Genomic DNA, 16,603 nt, shown 5'->3' with positions numbered 1-16,603 from the left:
GGTCTGAGGCTCCTAGAACAAATGGTTCTGGTCTAACCTCTGCTTCAAGATCTCAAGGGAAGGGTGACTGGCTGTTTCCTGCGGCAGCCCTTTCCCTGTTGGAACAGCTTATTAGGAGGAGTTTCCTTGTATTTCCTTGTATTCAGCTGAGTTCCTTCACCCTCGCCCTTGTACCCACACAATTCCTGCACCCGATTGTGACCTCAAGGAACTTCACAATCCAGTCGTCTTCCCCTCCCCTCCCCCTTTTCCCTTTTTCTTCCTTCCTATTCCAGGCGCGCGCCCCCCCCCCCATCACTATCACTTGGTAGGATTTCAACAGGTAGATGTGGTAGTTGGGGAGGTGAGGGCATTCCTGAGTTAAGTAACAGCATCCACAAAGGCTTGGAGGTGAGATCTCTGCAGGGCACAAGGAGCAGGAGGCATAGAGTACACAGAGCGGAAAGTCACATGAGATCAGTCTGGGAAGGTTGGCATGATCTATGCATAAGGAAGATTGATCTGTCATCAGTGGGTCGAATGGATTGGAAGGAGGAAATGACCCAAGGTGGGGAGGCTGATGGCTCTAGGTGCAGGTGACATTGAAGGCTGACAGATCTGATGTTGGGAGTTTTTTATGCAAAGGGGTCACAAAATGAATGCTCATGTATCCCTGGGTGTTTAATGCAAGCACAACCATTGATTGATTTGTCATTTTAAGCCTTACAAAATAATTTCTGTAAATTATTTTTGTGGTGCTAGTATTTTCATTCCCTCTTTGCAGGAAGGAGACACAGAGGTGGTGAGAGCTCTTGGGCCACCCTTCCAGTAAGGCCATGAACAGAAACTGAACCCAGGCCTCCCAACTGGTTCCACTCTAGTGATGTTGTGGGGAGGGGGCTTTGCCCAATATCACCCCCCATTACCATTGCATTCTAGGATTTCACAGAATCCCAGAATTTCAGAGTTGGAAGGGACCTCAGGGGCCACCTAGTCCAACCCAGAACCCTGGAAGAATATTCTGTCCAACAGTCTTTGCTGCAGGATGGTTGGGGGGAGGCGTCCGCCATGACCTCAGGGCAGGATGGTTGGGGGGAGGTGTCCGCCATGACCTCGAGGCAGCTCATCCCACTTTGGGGCAGGACTCTGTGGGGAACTTCATCCGCCCTGGACTGACTTCTCCCGGTCCTGCCTCTGCGGCCAGAAGAGAATGAGACTTATTCCTCTTGTTCTCCAGAGTCCTTGAGAAACTTGAAGATGTGGAGGGCAGGTGTGCAGGTGCTTTGGTTGGTCCATCTGAGGCATGACTCAAGGCCCTTCCCCTCCCCACATGCTCGAGTCAATGTCCTTGAAAAAAAGTGTCATACAGAACTGAACCCAGGAACCAAGATGTGGTCTGGCTACAAGAAGTATTGTACACCACCTGTAGAGTCAGCTGGGGGGGGGGGGGGCGCATCACAGTTCAGAGCTCTGGGCCTGGAGATAGGAAGACCTGAGTTCAAATCCCACCTTACTTACAAAGTGACTCTGGGCAAGTCACTTACTCTCCATTTGCTTCAGTTTCCTCCGTTGTAGAATTGGGATAAGAATGGCTCAGGGTTGTTGTGAAGATCAAACTAGATGATATTTGTAAAAAAAAAAAAACCAAAACCCCAAAACCTCTTACCATAATGCCTGGCACACAGTAGGCACCACATAAATGCTTATTCCCTCTTCCCTTCTCCCTACACATATTCAAAAGTGGTGGGAAGAAACTGGCTTGAAAAATACCCTTAGGGGGCGGCTAGGTGGCGCAGTGGATAAAGCACCGGCCCTGGATTCAGGAGTACCTGAGTTCAAATCCGGCCTCAGACACTTGACACTAGCCGTGTGACCCTGGGCAAGTCGCTTAACCCCCATTGCCCAGAAAAGAAAAAAACAAAAACAAAAACAAACAAACAAAAAGAAAAATACCCTTAAGATGACTTAGTATGGACGAGTGGGACGAGTTCCCTAGGGCGGCCACCAGAGGGCAGCAGGTCGCTATCCTAGTTCCTTAGCGCTTTCTAAAGGGGCTTGAGGGCTGATCCAGGCCTCTAGTCCCATCTTTGCAGGTGAGAGAGAGAATGGAGGCGGAGCACAGGGAATTAATGCCCAGCTGGGACTCCCTGACTCTCAAGCTCACTTCTCTCATCTCCAGCCCAGGAGCCCAGAGCCTGGACAGGGATGCTCCAGCTCCATCCTTCCGCCCTCTCTTCTTTTCCTGCCCCCTCCCCCCCCCCTCCCCCCAGCCTCGTCTATGGGGCTCCAGCCCCGCAGCATCCAAAGAGCCAGGCCACCGACCCCGGGATTTACTGAGCACCCAGGGGTGCCAGGCTCCGCCCTGGGCACGGCCAGAGACGGAAAAGGGAGACAGAGCCTGCCCTCCAGGGACTTGCGTGCTCCTGGGAGAGATGCCTGGGAGAGGGGCTCATGCAAACTACCTCCAAAGGGATTTTTCACGGACTCTCTGTGTATTGGGGCGAGCCTGATTGTTCACGCGAGATTGTTCTTTTTGGGGAGGAGGGGGTCTCTCGTGTCAGTTTTCTTCCTGTCTGAGCAAGTTTCTCTCACTCTTCCATCTACTCTCCTCCCTCATTACAATGTCAGCTTTGGGAGCAAAAGACCGGCTCTTGCCTTTCTTTGTATCTTGGGGCTCAGGCCAGGGACTGGCCCATAGTAGGTGCATATTAAAACACTTGCTGAGTGAGTGATGAGCCTGGAAACAGGTGTTAATTCCAAATGGGCCAGGTAGCTGTGGTGAGGAGGCTCCTGAATTAGTCATTAGCAACTGGAGAACTTTTTACTCTTGGCCGCCCTTGACCAAAAGAGTATTTCATTTTATTCTCACAAAATCCTGGAAATGAGTGCTATTGTCACCCCCAATTTACAGAGGAGAAAACTAAGGCAGACAAAGTTCAAATGACTTGCCCAGAATCACACAGCTAAGTGTCCAAAGCCAGATTTGAACTCAGGTGTTCCTGACTCCTAGGGGCAGCATATAGTCACAGACCTAGTGATGGGAAGACCTGAGTTCAAATCCAGCCTCAGTCATATACTAGCTGTGTGGTCTTGGGCAAGTCACTTAACCCTGTTTGCCTTAGTTTCCTCATCTGTAAAATGAACTGGAGAAGGAAATGGCAAGCCACTCCAATATCTCTGCCAAGAAAACCCAAAATGGGGTCACAAAGAGTTGAACTTGAATGAAACAGCTGAACAACAACAATGAAACTTCCTTACTCCAGGTTCAATGCTGTTAAGGGCTAAAATTCTAGCTAGTCTGTCTAAAATATCCAATGAGTGGTCGCCAATAAATTATAAGCTTTAGCAAGAGTTAGACTTTTAAGCATTTATTAAGGAGAATAAGCATTTTGGTAAAGAGAGAGAAAGGCCTTGATTTCTATATATTAAAGGGAGAGCACATTTCTAGCTCCGCTCTCCACCAGAGTCCAAAGGAAAAAAAGCGAGACTGAGCACCAGTCTCTTCCTTCCTCCTCCCACTAGCCCGTGTCACTTCCTGACTCCTGGTCTTGCCCTCAAAGACCTTAGCTTCATGGGCAGAACTCTTCTACAGTAAGTCTCCAGCAGGTGGTGTCATTCCAATCGTTACAGTGCTCTATTCATTGTGCTACCCAATTCTAATAATATACCACTTCCCGCCTCTGTCTCTTTCTGTGTCTCTGTCTCCCTCTCTCTCCTGCTGCTTTTCTCCCCATATCTGCCTTTTTTATTCCGCCATCATGTATACATTCATATTTATATCTGTTGTCTCATTTGCTTCTCACAACATCTGGATAACTTGTTCCTGAGGCCCCCCCCCCCCAATAGGTTTGAAAAACACTCTAAGCTGAGAGGTTGTAGGGCCCCAATGAGACGACCTTGAACATGAACCTGGACTCAAATCTGGTGCAAATCAAAACCATGTGTCAAGAACTTGCTCTTTTCTTAAAGCAAAATCAGAGAGGAGGAAACTAGAATCCTGTGGTGCCCCCAGGGAATGGATTTCTCCATACCTGTGGGAAGGCTCACCTGGGGGGCTTCCTTGCCTTCTTAGGTCCTTCATGGCACGTGTCTTGTTTTCTCCACTGTGTTTGATATCCTTCATGCCTTAGATTGGAGCCCTGGAGAGATCTGAATTCCAGATTTTATGCCACATATCTGGGACTACACAGACAAGTCCTGGGGAGCTGTCGAGTCACACGGAGTGATCTGAACCCAGACCTGCCTAACTCAACCCAGTAATCTGCCCTCTATGCTCTGTTACTTCCAGGCTTCTTTTTTTGTTTGTTTTTTTTTGTTTGGGCAATGAGGGTTAAATGACTTGTCCAAGGCCACACAGCTAGTAAGTGTCAAGTGTCTGAGGCTGGATTTGAACTCAGGTACTCCTGAATCCAGGGCCAGTGCTCTATTCACTGCACCACCTAGCTGCCCCCACTTCCAGGCTTCTTAAAGTAGGGCCCAGGGACCCCTGGGGGTCTTCAGCACCTTTGTGGGGTATATAAAAGGTTAGAACTGTTTTAATAGGAACATTAGGAGTTTTTAAAACAAAATTAATTAATTTTAGTTTTCAACATTTGTTTAGATAAGATTTCCAATTTCAAATTTTTCTCCCTCCCTCCCATCCCTCCCCCCTCCCCTAGACAACAGGTAATCTGATATAGGTTATATATAGAGAGATATACATGCATATATATATATAATAACATTAAACATATTTCTGCATTAGTCATGTTATATGAGAAGAATCAGAGCAAAAAGGAAAAACCTCAAAAAAGAAAAACAGTATGGTCCAATCTGCGTCCATCTTCCACAGTTCCTTTTTTTTTTCCTGGATTTGGAGAGCCTTTTCCATCATGAGTCCTTTGGAACTTTCTTGTTCTGTTGTATTGGTGAGAAGAATCTAGTCGATCACAGTTGATCAACACATAATGTTGATGATACAGGGAACACTGGCAGTTTTAATTTCTAATATGGTAACTATTAATAACTATAACCAGGCCTGGGCTGGAGACAGTTTGTACTGGCTAGAGAGAGTCAGTTGTTAAAAATTCAGCATGAACTTTTACACCTTTGAAATCAGCAAATGCTACCAATTGGGGCTTGATTTATTGTTCTGTTTATTTTCTAGATTTAAGAAAGTGATGCAGATTGAACTTAAAAGTGTGTCCTATGTTTTTGGAGAGGTGGGTGTTAAATGTTTGCCAGAACAAACAAACAAAACCTTGTTGGAACCCTGAGCAAGTCACTTAACCCTCATTGCCCCCCCCCCACAAAAAAGAGTTTAAAGGGGTCCTGAGACCAAAAAGTGTGAGTGTCCCTGCTCTTGAACAACCAAAGACTGGATGAATATCACACCTTGCTCTAGAACAAGTGCACCCCTTTCCCTCCTCTTCCTCTCCTCTCACTCTCTTCTTAACCCCTTACAATCTGGCTTCCAACATCACCAGTTCATCTCCACAGGGCCCAGTGATCCCCTGGCTGCCAAATCCAACAGGCTTCTCAGTCCTTGTCCTTCACCTCCCTACAGCCTTTGTACTGTCCACCACTCTCTTCTCTCCAGGCTTGTCTGACATTTCTGTCTCCTGGTTCTCCTCTTGCCTACCTGAGACCTCCTCCATCTCCTTTGCTGTATCTTCATCCAGGTTATGCCTGTTAGTCCATCAGTGGTGCCCCACAGGACTCTGTCCTGGGCCTTCTTTTTTCTCCCTCCATACTACTTCACTTGGTGATCTCACCAACTCCTTTGGATTCAGTGCTCTTTGTGCTGAGGGCTCTCAAATCTTCCTATCCAGCCCTCACTTCTCTCTTGACCTTCAGACTTTCAGCTGCCTTTTGAACATCTCAAGCTGGATGTCCCATAGACATCTTAAACTTGCCATGTCCAAGACATCTTTCCTCCTATTCCTTCTTCTTTTCCTAACTTCCCTATTATTGTCTAGGACACATCCTCCTCTCGGGCACCCGGTCAGAACCATCCTCAACTCCTCACTCTCTCTCACCCTTGACATCCCATCAGTTTTCAAGCTCTATTGTTTTTACCTTCATGACATCTCTCAAAGTACGGCACCTAATCTCCATCAGGCACTCATCACCTCATACCTGGACTATTCTGTTAGTCTACCGATTGGTCCTCTTGTCTCAAGTCTCTGCCCACCCCAATCTGTCCTTTACTCCTCTGTTGAATGGAGCTTCCTAAAACACTGGTCTGACCATATCACTCCTCTCCCCCCAACTCAATAAACACCAAGGGTTCCCTATTAACTCCTGGATAAAGTAGAAAATCCTCTGTTTGACTTTTAATTTTTTTTTTGTGTGTGTGTGTGTGTAGCAATTGGGGTTAAGTGACTTGCCCAGGGTCACACAGCTAGTGTTAAGTGTCTGAGGCTGGATTTGAACTCAGGTACTCTTGACTTCAGGGCCTGTGCTCTATCCACTGTGCTATCTAGCTGCCCCCCTCTGTTTGACTTTTAAAGCTCCTTATAACTTGTCCTCTTCCTACCTTTCTTGTCTTCTTACACTCCATGTATTCTTCTTTTGTTTTTGTTTTTGCAGGGCAAGGAGGGTTAAGTGACTTGCCCAGGGTCACACAGCTAGTTAAGTTTCAAGTGTCTGAAGCCAGATTTGAACTCAGGTCCTCCTGAATCCAAGGCCAGTGCTTTATCCACTGCACCACCTAGCTGCCCCTTACACTCCATGTAGTCTTTGATCTAGCGACACTAGCCTCCTTGCCATTCCAAGGACAAGACACTGTGCCTCTTCACTGGTTGTTCCCCATACCTGGGATCCATCTCCCTTCTCATCTCTGCATCCTGGCTCCCTTGACTGTCTTCAAACAGTCTCGCCTGAATGAAACCTTTCCAGTACCCTTTAATCTTGGTACCTTCCTGTAGAATATGCCCCAATTTATGCTTGACTGTACATATACTTGCATGTATATTGTCTCTCCCATTAGATTGTGAGCTTCTCCAAGACAGGTGTTACTTTAATTAATTAATTATTTATTTAGTGGGTCAATGAGGGTTAAGTGACTTGCCCAGGGTCTCACAGCTAGTAAGTGTCAAGTGTCTGAGGTCAGATTTGAACTCAGGTCCTCCTGAATCCAGGGCTGTTGTTTTATCCACTGCGCCACCTAGCTGCCCCCGGCAGGTGTTACTTTTAAATCTTTTCTTTGTATCCTCAGTTCATACCACAGTGCCTAGCACACAGTTGGCATTTCATAAATGCTACTTAACTGACTTTTGTCTTTTCTAGAAGACTACCCCCACCATCAACCTCACTCTTTCTCTAATTCAATGTATCTCTATGAAGTGGCCCCTACCCTGCTGCCTAGAGATATACCCAAGTCTCTCTGTAGTAAAACAAAATCCTCAACAGATTCTACCTTCCTTCATAGCTATTATTCTATCTTTCCTTTCCTCATCTAAGCTTTAAAAAATAAAAATTTTTATTTAAAGTTTTGAGTTCCAAATTCTATCCTTCCTTCCCACCCTCCTCTTCCCTCCCCTAGCCCCCAGGCAGTATATCAGATATTGGTTATTCCTGTACAACTATGTAAAACATTACTATATTAGTCATTTTGTATAATAAAACTTGAATAAAAGAAAAAATGAAAGAAAATGAAAATAATATGCTTCAGTCTGTGTTCCATCAATTTCTGTTATTTCTTTGGAAGTGAATAGTCAGCTTCATCATTAGTCCTTTTGAATTGTCTTGGATCATAGTATTACTGAGAATAGTTAAGTCATTCACAGTTCTTCATCAAACAATATTGCTGTCTCTGTGCACAACGTTCTCTTGCTTCTGCTCACTTCACTATACATCAGTTCATATAGGTCTTTCCAGGCCTTTCTGAAGTCATCATGCTTGCCCTTTCTTATAGCACAATAATATTCCATCACCATAATATACCACAGCTTGTTTATCTGTTCCCCAATTGATGGACATCCCTTTGATGTCCAATTCTTATCCACCACAAAAAGAGCTGCTAGAAATATTTCTGTACAAATAGGTCTTTTTCTCTTTTTGTGGATGTCCTTGTGGTATACACCTAGCAGTGGTATTGCTGGATCAAAGAGTATACACAGTTCTATAGCCCTTTGGGCATAGTTCCAAATTGCTCTCCAGAATGATTGGATCTGTTCACAACTTCACCAACAGTGGGTTTTCAGTTAATCTTTTTAAAAAAAGCTATCCACACAATACAGTGATCCAAGATAATCCCTAAAAACTAATGATAAGGCACACTATCCACCTCTAAAGAAAGAACTGACATTGATTGAACACAGACTGAAGCATATTTTTCACTTTTTTCTTTTTTTAAGTTTTCTTATACAAAATGACTAATATTGTAATGTTTTACATAATTGTGCATGCATAACCTATATCTGATTGCTTATCACCTCAGGGAGGTGTAGGGGCATGGGAAGGAGGGATAGAATTTTGAATTTAAAACTTTAAATAAAAATGTTTATTATTTTTTAAAGGTATGTATACTTGTAGCCTACCCTTCCTCTCCTCTCACTCTCATCTAACTTCATTTTTCAATTGACACTACTCTTTCCAAAGTTAAAATGATTTTTTAATTGACACTAGATTTTTCTAGTTCTTATCCTTGGTTCTTGGGTTCTTTATACTTGACACTATTGAGCACTTTCTTCTCCCGAATGCTCCCCTCTGCTTGTTTTGATTGTTTGATTGGTTTGTTTTTGGTGACCCTCCAAGGTTCTATCCATGGTCTTTTCCCTCTCTCCTCTGTCACTTGGTGCTTTCACAAGGTCCAATAGCTCCAGTGATCACCTCTATACAGATGATTTCCAGTTCTCTTTACTCAGCTCTAGCTTCTCTTCTGAACTCTGATCCCTCATCACCAGCTATTTATATGACATTTTGGACTGGATGACCAATCTTAAAACTGAATATCCCATTTCAAACTCAACAAGTATCCCAAACAGAACTCATTATCTTTTCATCCAAACTGGCCCCTCTTCCACATTTCTTTATTATGTTGAGGCTACCAATATCCTTCCAGTCAGCAAGATTGGAAGCTTCAGTATCTTCCTCAGCAACTCTTTACCCTTGTTGTTATGATTGTTTAGTCTTTTTTCAGTTGTGTCCAACTCTTCATGACCCCATCTGGGATTTTCTTGGCAAAGATGCTGGAGTGGCTTGCCATTTACTTCTCCAGCTCATTTTACAGATGAGGAAACTGAGGCAACAGGACTAAGTGACTCACCCAGAGTTACACAGCTAGTAAGTGTCTCAGGCCAGATTTGAACTCAGGAAAAGGTCTTCCTGACTCCTGACCCAGCACTCTGTGCACTAAGGTGTCACTGAACTGCCCTTCCTTGCTCCTACTCAGCCTAGATCTTCCATCAGTTGCCAAATTCATTTGCTTCTTTGTCCAAACAACTCTTGGATAACATTCCTTCCTTTCAACTCCCCCACCTACCACCCTACTTCTAGCCATTGCCATCTGTTGCCTGAACTATTATTACATAGCCTTCTTCTTCTTTTTTTTTTTTTTTTTTGCAGGGCAATGAGGGTTAAGTGACTTTCCCAGTCATACAGCTAGTAAGTGTCTAATGTCTGAGGCCAGATTTGAACTCAGGTCCTCCTGAATCCAGGACAGGTGCTTTATTAACTACACCACCTAGCTGCCCCTACATAGCCTTCTTACTGGCTCCCCTTCCTCGTCTTTCTTTATTACCAACCATCTTCCATAATGTTCTACAGCTAATTTGCTAAAGCACAAATCTGATCATATCATTTCCCTGCCGAAACCAATATACTTGAGTGGCTCCAAGGGTCTAGTCTTACTGGTCTGCTTTCAGTTTCTTACCCTTGACACTCCATCCCTCATCTCTGTGCCTTTGCCTTGGCTGTCTCCCATGCCCAGAATGTCTTCTCTCCTCATCCCCATCTCCTAGAATCCTTGACTTGCTGTACAACTCAACTAAAATTCCATCTTATTTTTCCCCAAGCAACATATTCTTCAAGAGTCCTCTCCTGGTTCCCTCTGTTGCCAGTCTCTTCCCCTTGAAGATTACCTTGTATATCTAGTTTTATGTAGTATTTCTTTACTTATGGGCACGTGGACTTTTTTGTTAAAATGCAAACTTCCTGAAAAAATCAGTTCTATTTTTACCTTTTCTTTGTATCTCAGGGATTAGTACAATTCCTGGTATATAGTGGGTGTGTAACGAATGCTTATTGGGAGATTCATTGATTGGTTGCCTGGTTGGTCCCAGGGGGCTGACACAGGATGGGGGGGGGCAATGGATAGAAGCTGCAAAGAGGCTCCAGGAAGACTGTTCTTTCGGTGGGATGGGTAGCCTTGCTTGCAGGTGGAGTTTCCCCTCATTGGAGGTTTTCAGACAAAGACTGGATGACTAGTCTGTGGTGGTGAGAATTTATCTTCAGGAGTGGGTTGGAAGACATGGCCATTGAGGTCTCTTCTAAATGAATGAAAAAGAAGACAAAGATTTTCTTCTGTGTAAGTTACTGATATTCTCCCATTTCAGCAGAATTTCTGGCTCAGATGATTCATCTGTTTCCCTGCCTGACTCAATAACTTAGTAATCCTCACCTCACCTCCTTTTCTTTGGCATACAGTATTTTCCAGTGGAAACTTTGAAAGGACATTCCAGAAACCATATGACACACAGTCCATGATGATTTATGAACATTTGAAAAACCATTGTTTCCCAATCGCACTTTTGGTGCCTGCACATGTGCAGACTAGGCTGGCTTCTCCTTCCCCTTGTTATCAGTCTGCTTTGCTGAATATTGACTGGCAGATGTGTTCCAGTTATTCTGTAATGATCCCATTTCCTCTGCATTGCCTTTTTTGACCAACCCTCCTGGCTTCATTTTGTTGAGTCAGCCAAGTTATTCTGTGTCCTTTCTTGTTCTTATCCATGGTCCCTCAGACTTAAGGATTTGAATTTTGAAAATGTTCACATGGGCTATTGCCTGTGCCAAGATGACTTTGGTTATGTCCTTTGTTCTTTGTCTACTTTTAAAAAGGAACCTATCATGTATATGGGCAGCTAGGTGGCACAATGGATAGAGCATCCAGCCTGAGGTCAAGAAGACTTATCTTCCTGGATTCAAATTCATTCTCAGATACCGGTTGTGTGACCCTGGGCAAGTCACTTAATTTTGTTTGCCTCCATTTCCTGGAGAAGAAAATGGAAAAACTCTGATATCTTTGCTAGAAAATACCAGATGGGGTCACAAAGAATGTGACTAAATAATGACTGAATGACAACAATCAACAATGACAGCGACATTTATGTAGCACTTACTAGGTAGTAGGCACTATGATAAATATCTTACCATTATTGCCTCATTTGATCCTCATAACAACCTGGGAGGTAGGTGCTGTTATGATCTCATTTTACCATCGAGGAAACTGAGGCAGACAAAGGTTAAGTGACTTGCCTAGTGTCACATAGCTGGAAAGTGTCTGAGGCAGAAATTGAACTCAGGTCTTCCTGACTCTAAGCCCAGCTCTCTGTGCACCGTAGCACCACCTAGTTGCCAATCTTCTGTTAAGTCAGTAGTAGATGCCATGTGTTCTTTTTTTTTTTTTTGGTGACTTGCCTCAGCATGAGAATGTATTTTTGAGACACGAGGAGACCTTGGGCAAGTGCCTTCTTGTCTCTCAGCCTCAGTTTCCTCATCAGTAAAATGAGAGGTTGGATTAGATGACCAGTGAGGTCTCTTCCAGGTTCCAGTAGCCACTCCTCTCAATTTAGCTGTAACTTAGGGTTGGTGGAGAAGAGGCAACCGTTTAGGTCCTTTTTAGTGCATGTCGCAGATCCCTTTCATAGTCTGGTGAGCCCTATGGGACCCTCCCTCAGAATTGCCCCCCCATGGTAGGTAATGCTACATTTCATTAGCGTTGGTAAGAATAAAGATGCTTTTTTCCTGTCCAAGTTCATGGATCTACCTGGAATCTACCCACAGATTTCATGGGGACCAGATGAGGCAGGGTGAGGCCAGACAGGCTGGGATCAGACTGTGGATGACGTTGGCTTATTTGTGTGTGGGAGTGATGGGGTCACAGCAGTAAGGCCGGCAGGTGCAGGCTTCATAAGACCAGAGCACATGCTGGAGTTCTGGCACAGAGACTGCAAAGGAGAACCAGGGTGGAGTCCAAAGGTCTTGGGGCCTGAGTGGAGTTGGGGGTACAGAAGGGAGAGAAGTCAAGATCACTGCAAGGGTCTCAAACTGGGGTTTCTGCAGAAATTACAAGGGAAGACAACAAGGACTGGTTTGGGAGGGAGAGAAGGGAAATGACATATGGAGCTTGATGTATGTTCATAGGCCCATCGATTTAGACCAGAAAACCTTAGAGGTTGTCCAATCTAACCCATTTTATTAATTCATAATTTTTCTTCTGACCTTGAACATCACATAAAATCACCATTCCCACATGCACAGTAGAAGAGAAAAGAGGACTGCACCTGGGACTCCTGCTCTCCAAGGGTACAAGTTGATTTTTTTTAAAAAATGTGTTACAAATTCAACATATCACTTTCAAAGCTGTCCCCTTTGGGATTCTTTCTGGTGTCTTTGGTGGTTTTTTTAAAAAGATGCTTTGGCGGTCATCTTTTCTTTCTTTTCTGATTTACTACTTCACCCTTATCTCTATTCTGCCTCCGCCCCAGAGCCAACTGGGAAATAGAAGAACAAAGCCCTTGTAACAAATAACAGTCAAACAAACTCAATTCTCACACTGGCTCCTAACTGAGAATGTGTGTTTCATTCTGTGTCTTACGTCAGTAGGGGGATGTCATCAGTCATCAGTCCTTTGGAATTGTGGTTGGACATTGTACTGATCGCAGTTCTCAAGTCTTAACACTTCATTTTACAGAGGCTGAGGGAGATTCAGTGACTTGCCCAGGGCCCACAGGTAGTAAGCAGCAGAACTGGGAGGGGGTTGAGGACCTCTGACTTCAAATACATTGTTCTGTTCAATGGGAATTGAATTGCTCATAGTTTATGATCTATCCAAGTTGATATAGGCCATAAGTGTCAGAGGCATGATTCGAACACAAATCCACTGAGATGTCCACTATTTAGGTGGAAATGTGGATCTGGAGTCTGGGAAAGAAGCAAGAGTTAGAGATGGAGATATGGGTTTGTCATTTCCAGAGGGAAAATTGTGGAATCCACCAGGGTGGCTGAGCTCTTTGAGAACCTAGAGAAAGAAGAGAAAAGGGCAAGAGACATGTCAGGAGAAATGGTGGAGAAATCGTAGCCCAAGAGGTCAGCCTTGTGTCTCCTAAATGCTCAGTCTGGCAATACCCTGTGCGAAATAGCTTTTTGTGGCTCCTGTTTATCTTAGTCTGAGTTCAGAGAGACATGTATCTTTCCTGAGGGGCGTTAAAGCATTCCTCATGATTTAGCCAGACTCTTCCAAAGCCCTGTTAGGATTTGTGACCCAAACCTGCCAGAATGTAGTCACAGAAAGCACTTTGGTAAAAAGGATCTTGGCCAAAGTCTTCCCACACAACTCTGGGAAGTGGGCGCTACAGTGTGGTTTGACTCCTTTTACAGGAACGTTTACTGAGTCTTGGAGAGGCAGGTTGATTGACCAGGGTCATACAGCTTATGTGAATGTTCGAGATGAGATCTGGCCTGGGGGTCCTCCCAAACCCCCCCAAGTCTCCCGGGCCCCAAGAAATCTCCCAAAGCCCCACAAATCCAACCCTCTTCCCACAACTGACATCATGCTAAGAGGAGAAGAGGGAGTGATTCTCTGCTTATGTTCCTTCCCGGCTCTCTCATAAAGTATCACCGAGTGTTTTATACCACATGCCCCTGGCAGGTGGATGATATCTCACCTATTTGCTTATGAGGGGACAGAATTTTTCTGGAAGTTGATTCTTATTATTTACAATTTGTTGTTGTTGAGTCATTTTTCACTTGTTTCTGATTCTTTGTGACCCACATTTAGGGTTTTCTCAGCAGAGATACTGCAGTGGTTTGTCATTTCCTTCTTTAGCTTATTTTACAGATAAGGAAACTGAGGCAAGCAGGATTAAGTGACTTGCTGAGGGCCACACAGCTAGTATATATCTGAGGCTAGATTTGAACTCAAGAAGATGAGTCTTCCTGATTCCAAGCCCAGTGCCATCCACTGCACCACTTAGCTGTCTATTTACCATTAGTTTTATGTTATTTACAATGTCTTATGCCTTAATTAAATGTCTTTGCAATTGGGAAAAAAGTTTTTTCTTTAGGTCTTCATAATTCATAATCCTAAATAATAAAACCAAAATAACTGGAGCAACCAATCCTAGAATTAGAAAGTAGCTATTTTGTGTTTTATTGTATTTAGGATCACCATTCCCCCTCCTGATCTTTGCTGCTTTTTTTTTTCAGAGAATGCTTTAACAGTTTTTCTGATTCTTTTCTCCCCTCTCCTCCTCCTTTTTCTGGCAGCTACAACAATATTTGAAGCTGGAAAAGACAAGTTGAATCCGGATGAATTTGCTGTAGCACTAGATGAGGCTCTTGGAGACTTCGCATTTCCAGACGAGTTTGTCTTTGATGTATGGGGTGCCATTGGTGATGCCAAGCAAGGGCGAATACAGTGAGGCGGGATGCTTTGCTTTGGAAGGCCTCTACTGAGTAGAAGCTCCAACTCTCATTTCTTGAAACAACATCAACAACGCTTATGTAGGATGAGGTTTCTGATGCTCTTGTGAACACCATCTGGTTGGATGGGATGTGTGTATTTGTGTCACTTACTCCTAATGAAAAAGTAAACAACCCAGACTCATTGCCCTGGTTTCTGGGCAATTTTTACAGAACAGCTATGTGTTGTGAATGTGTGCTAAATATTATCACTGGAGGGGCAGCTAGGTGGCACAGTGGATAGAGCACCAGCCCTGGATTCAGGAGGACCTGAGTTCAAATACGGCTTCAGACACTTGACACTTACTAGCTGTGTGACCCTGGGCAAGTCACTTAACCCCAATTGCCTCACCAAAAAAAAAAAAAATTATTGCTGGAAACATTAGCTCAGTGTGTTCACGGATGTGGATACCCCCAGCTTTCCTATTTCCCACAGTGGACGCATGGCTTTTTGTTCTTTCTGCATAACTCTTTTGCAGAATTTTAAACTGTGCAAGGAAATTTTGGGGTTCAAATTTTGGGATTTTTTAAAGCATTCAAATCGCTTCTCTTTCTATTCTTAGGTAAAGCTGAGATAATTGGGGGATAAAAGAGGCTCTGGAAAGGCCCCTAGCAGGCAGACACATTGCTTTTGAATTACTAGGGGATAGAAGAAGGCCACTAATCTCTCTGGGCCCTCATTGTCATGTCTCAAACTAGGGAATGTTCTTTCCTTGGTGTTTCTTCTTCCCAGGTGTTCTTGTATAGTTCAATTGAATCCAGTGATTATGCGAACAATAATTCCCTAGGGAGTAGGTGATATTTTTTGGTTTATTTTTTGTTATTTGTTGGTTAATAATGATTACTATGTTCCAGGGACTTTACAATTATTATCTCATTTGATTCTCATAACCACGCTGGGAGATAGGTGCTATTATTGCCTCCATTTACAGAGAAGGAAACTGAGGCAAGCAGTAGTGTCTGAGAGCAGATTTGAACTCTGGTCTTCCTGAGTTCAAGTCTGGCCTCAGACACCTTATAGCTGTGTGGCCCTTGGCAAGTTGCTTAGCCCTGTTGGCCTCAGTTTCTGCTTCTATAAAATGAGATGGAGAAGGAAATGTAAAACTGCTTCAGTATCTCTGCCAAGAAACCCCCAACAGGCACACAGAGAATCAGACACGGCACAAAAACAACTCCACTGAACTTCCTGACTCTAGGCCCAGTGCTCTGTTCATTGGGCTATCTAGCTGCCTGATTGGTGGGGGAGGGGGCTGGGAAGAAGAAGTCAAAAAGGAGGCTGCCATAGACATTTAAACAACTGCATTTCTCCATCCATCACCAAACTGTCTGGAGCCTTCTCGTTCTGGGTTTATGTTCTTTGCAATATCTTCCTATTTGAGATGTTTACTCATAACAAGGTGACAGCTGAGATAATGCTTTTTGTTCTTGGAGATGGAATATAACTTTTGCACCCCATGGAACTGCCTCCAGACATATCTTTTTGGAGGTGACGAGATGGCAGAAAATGGTAATATCTAATATGTTATTTAATGGCTCTAAGATTTGAGCACAATTGTTCCAAAGCCTCATGCTATTTGAGGAAATTAGGAAATAAATGACTGTGCTGTGAAGTGATTCGGACATTTCAGAAATGGGAGATCGAAGGCAAAGGAATGGGTTTGGGCAGAGATCATTGAATTAGTCAGAGCATGATGTCCACAGACAGTTCTCTCAAAGTCCTATGGGAAAGATATTCCCTCTTACTTTTGGTAATCAGAGATAACAACCTGTAAGGAACAGATCCCAGGAAATCAGGAATCACTTCTTTCCCAGGCTGGGTTATTGCCTAGATAGTCCTGTTGTTTTCTTTAGAAATGTCCATCTTTATATCATGGTGGGAATCAATGAAAAAATATGAAAGAAGGTGGTCTAGTAGTACCAAATCTCAAACTGTATTATAAAGCAGTAATTATCAAAA

At 43.9% G+C, this 16,603-nt stretch overlaps 1 protein-coding gene across 1 annotated transcript in view; it reads left to right on the top strand.

The window, feature by feature from the left end:
* The window catches only part of GIPC2 (GIPC PDZ domain containing family member 2), a 74,034-nt gene extending 58,493 nt beyond the window's left edge, over window positions 1-15,541 (top strand). Inside the window, exon 6 of the mRNA XM_044005431.1 lies at window positions 14,452-15,541. Within this exon, the coding sequence (XP_043861366.1) occupies window positions 14,452-14,606 (155 nt within the window). The 3' untranslated portion in view covers window positions 14,607-15,541. The remainder of the gene's footprint in view (window positions 1-14,451) is intronic.
* The last annotated feature ends 1,062 nt before the right edge of the window (window positions 15,542-16,603 follow it).

The sequence above is a fragment of the Dromiciops gliroides genome, chromosome 4, assembly GCF_019393635.1.
Source record: "Dromiciops gliroides isolate mDroGli1 chromosome 4, mDroGli1.pri, whole genome shotgun sequence".
In the NCBI taxonomy this organism is placed as follows: domain Eukaryota; kingdom Metazoa; phylum Chordata; class Mammalia; order Microbiotheria; family Microbiotheriidae; genus Dromiciops; species Dromiciops gliroides.
This window is presented reverse-complemented; position numbering and strand designations above follow the sequence as displayed.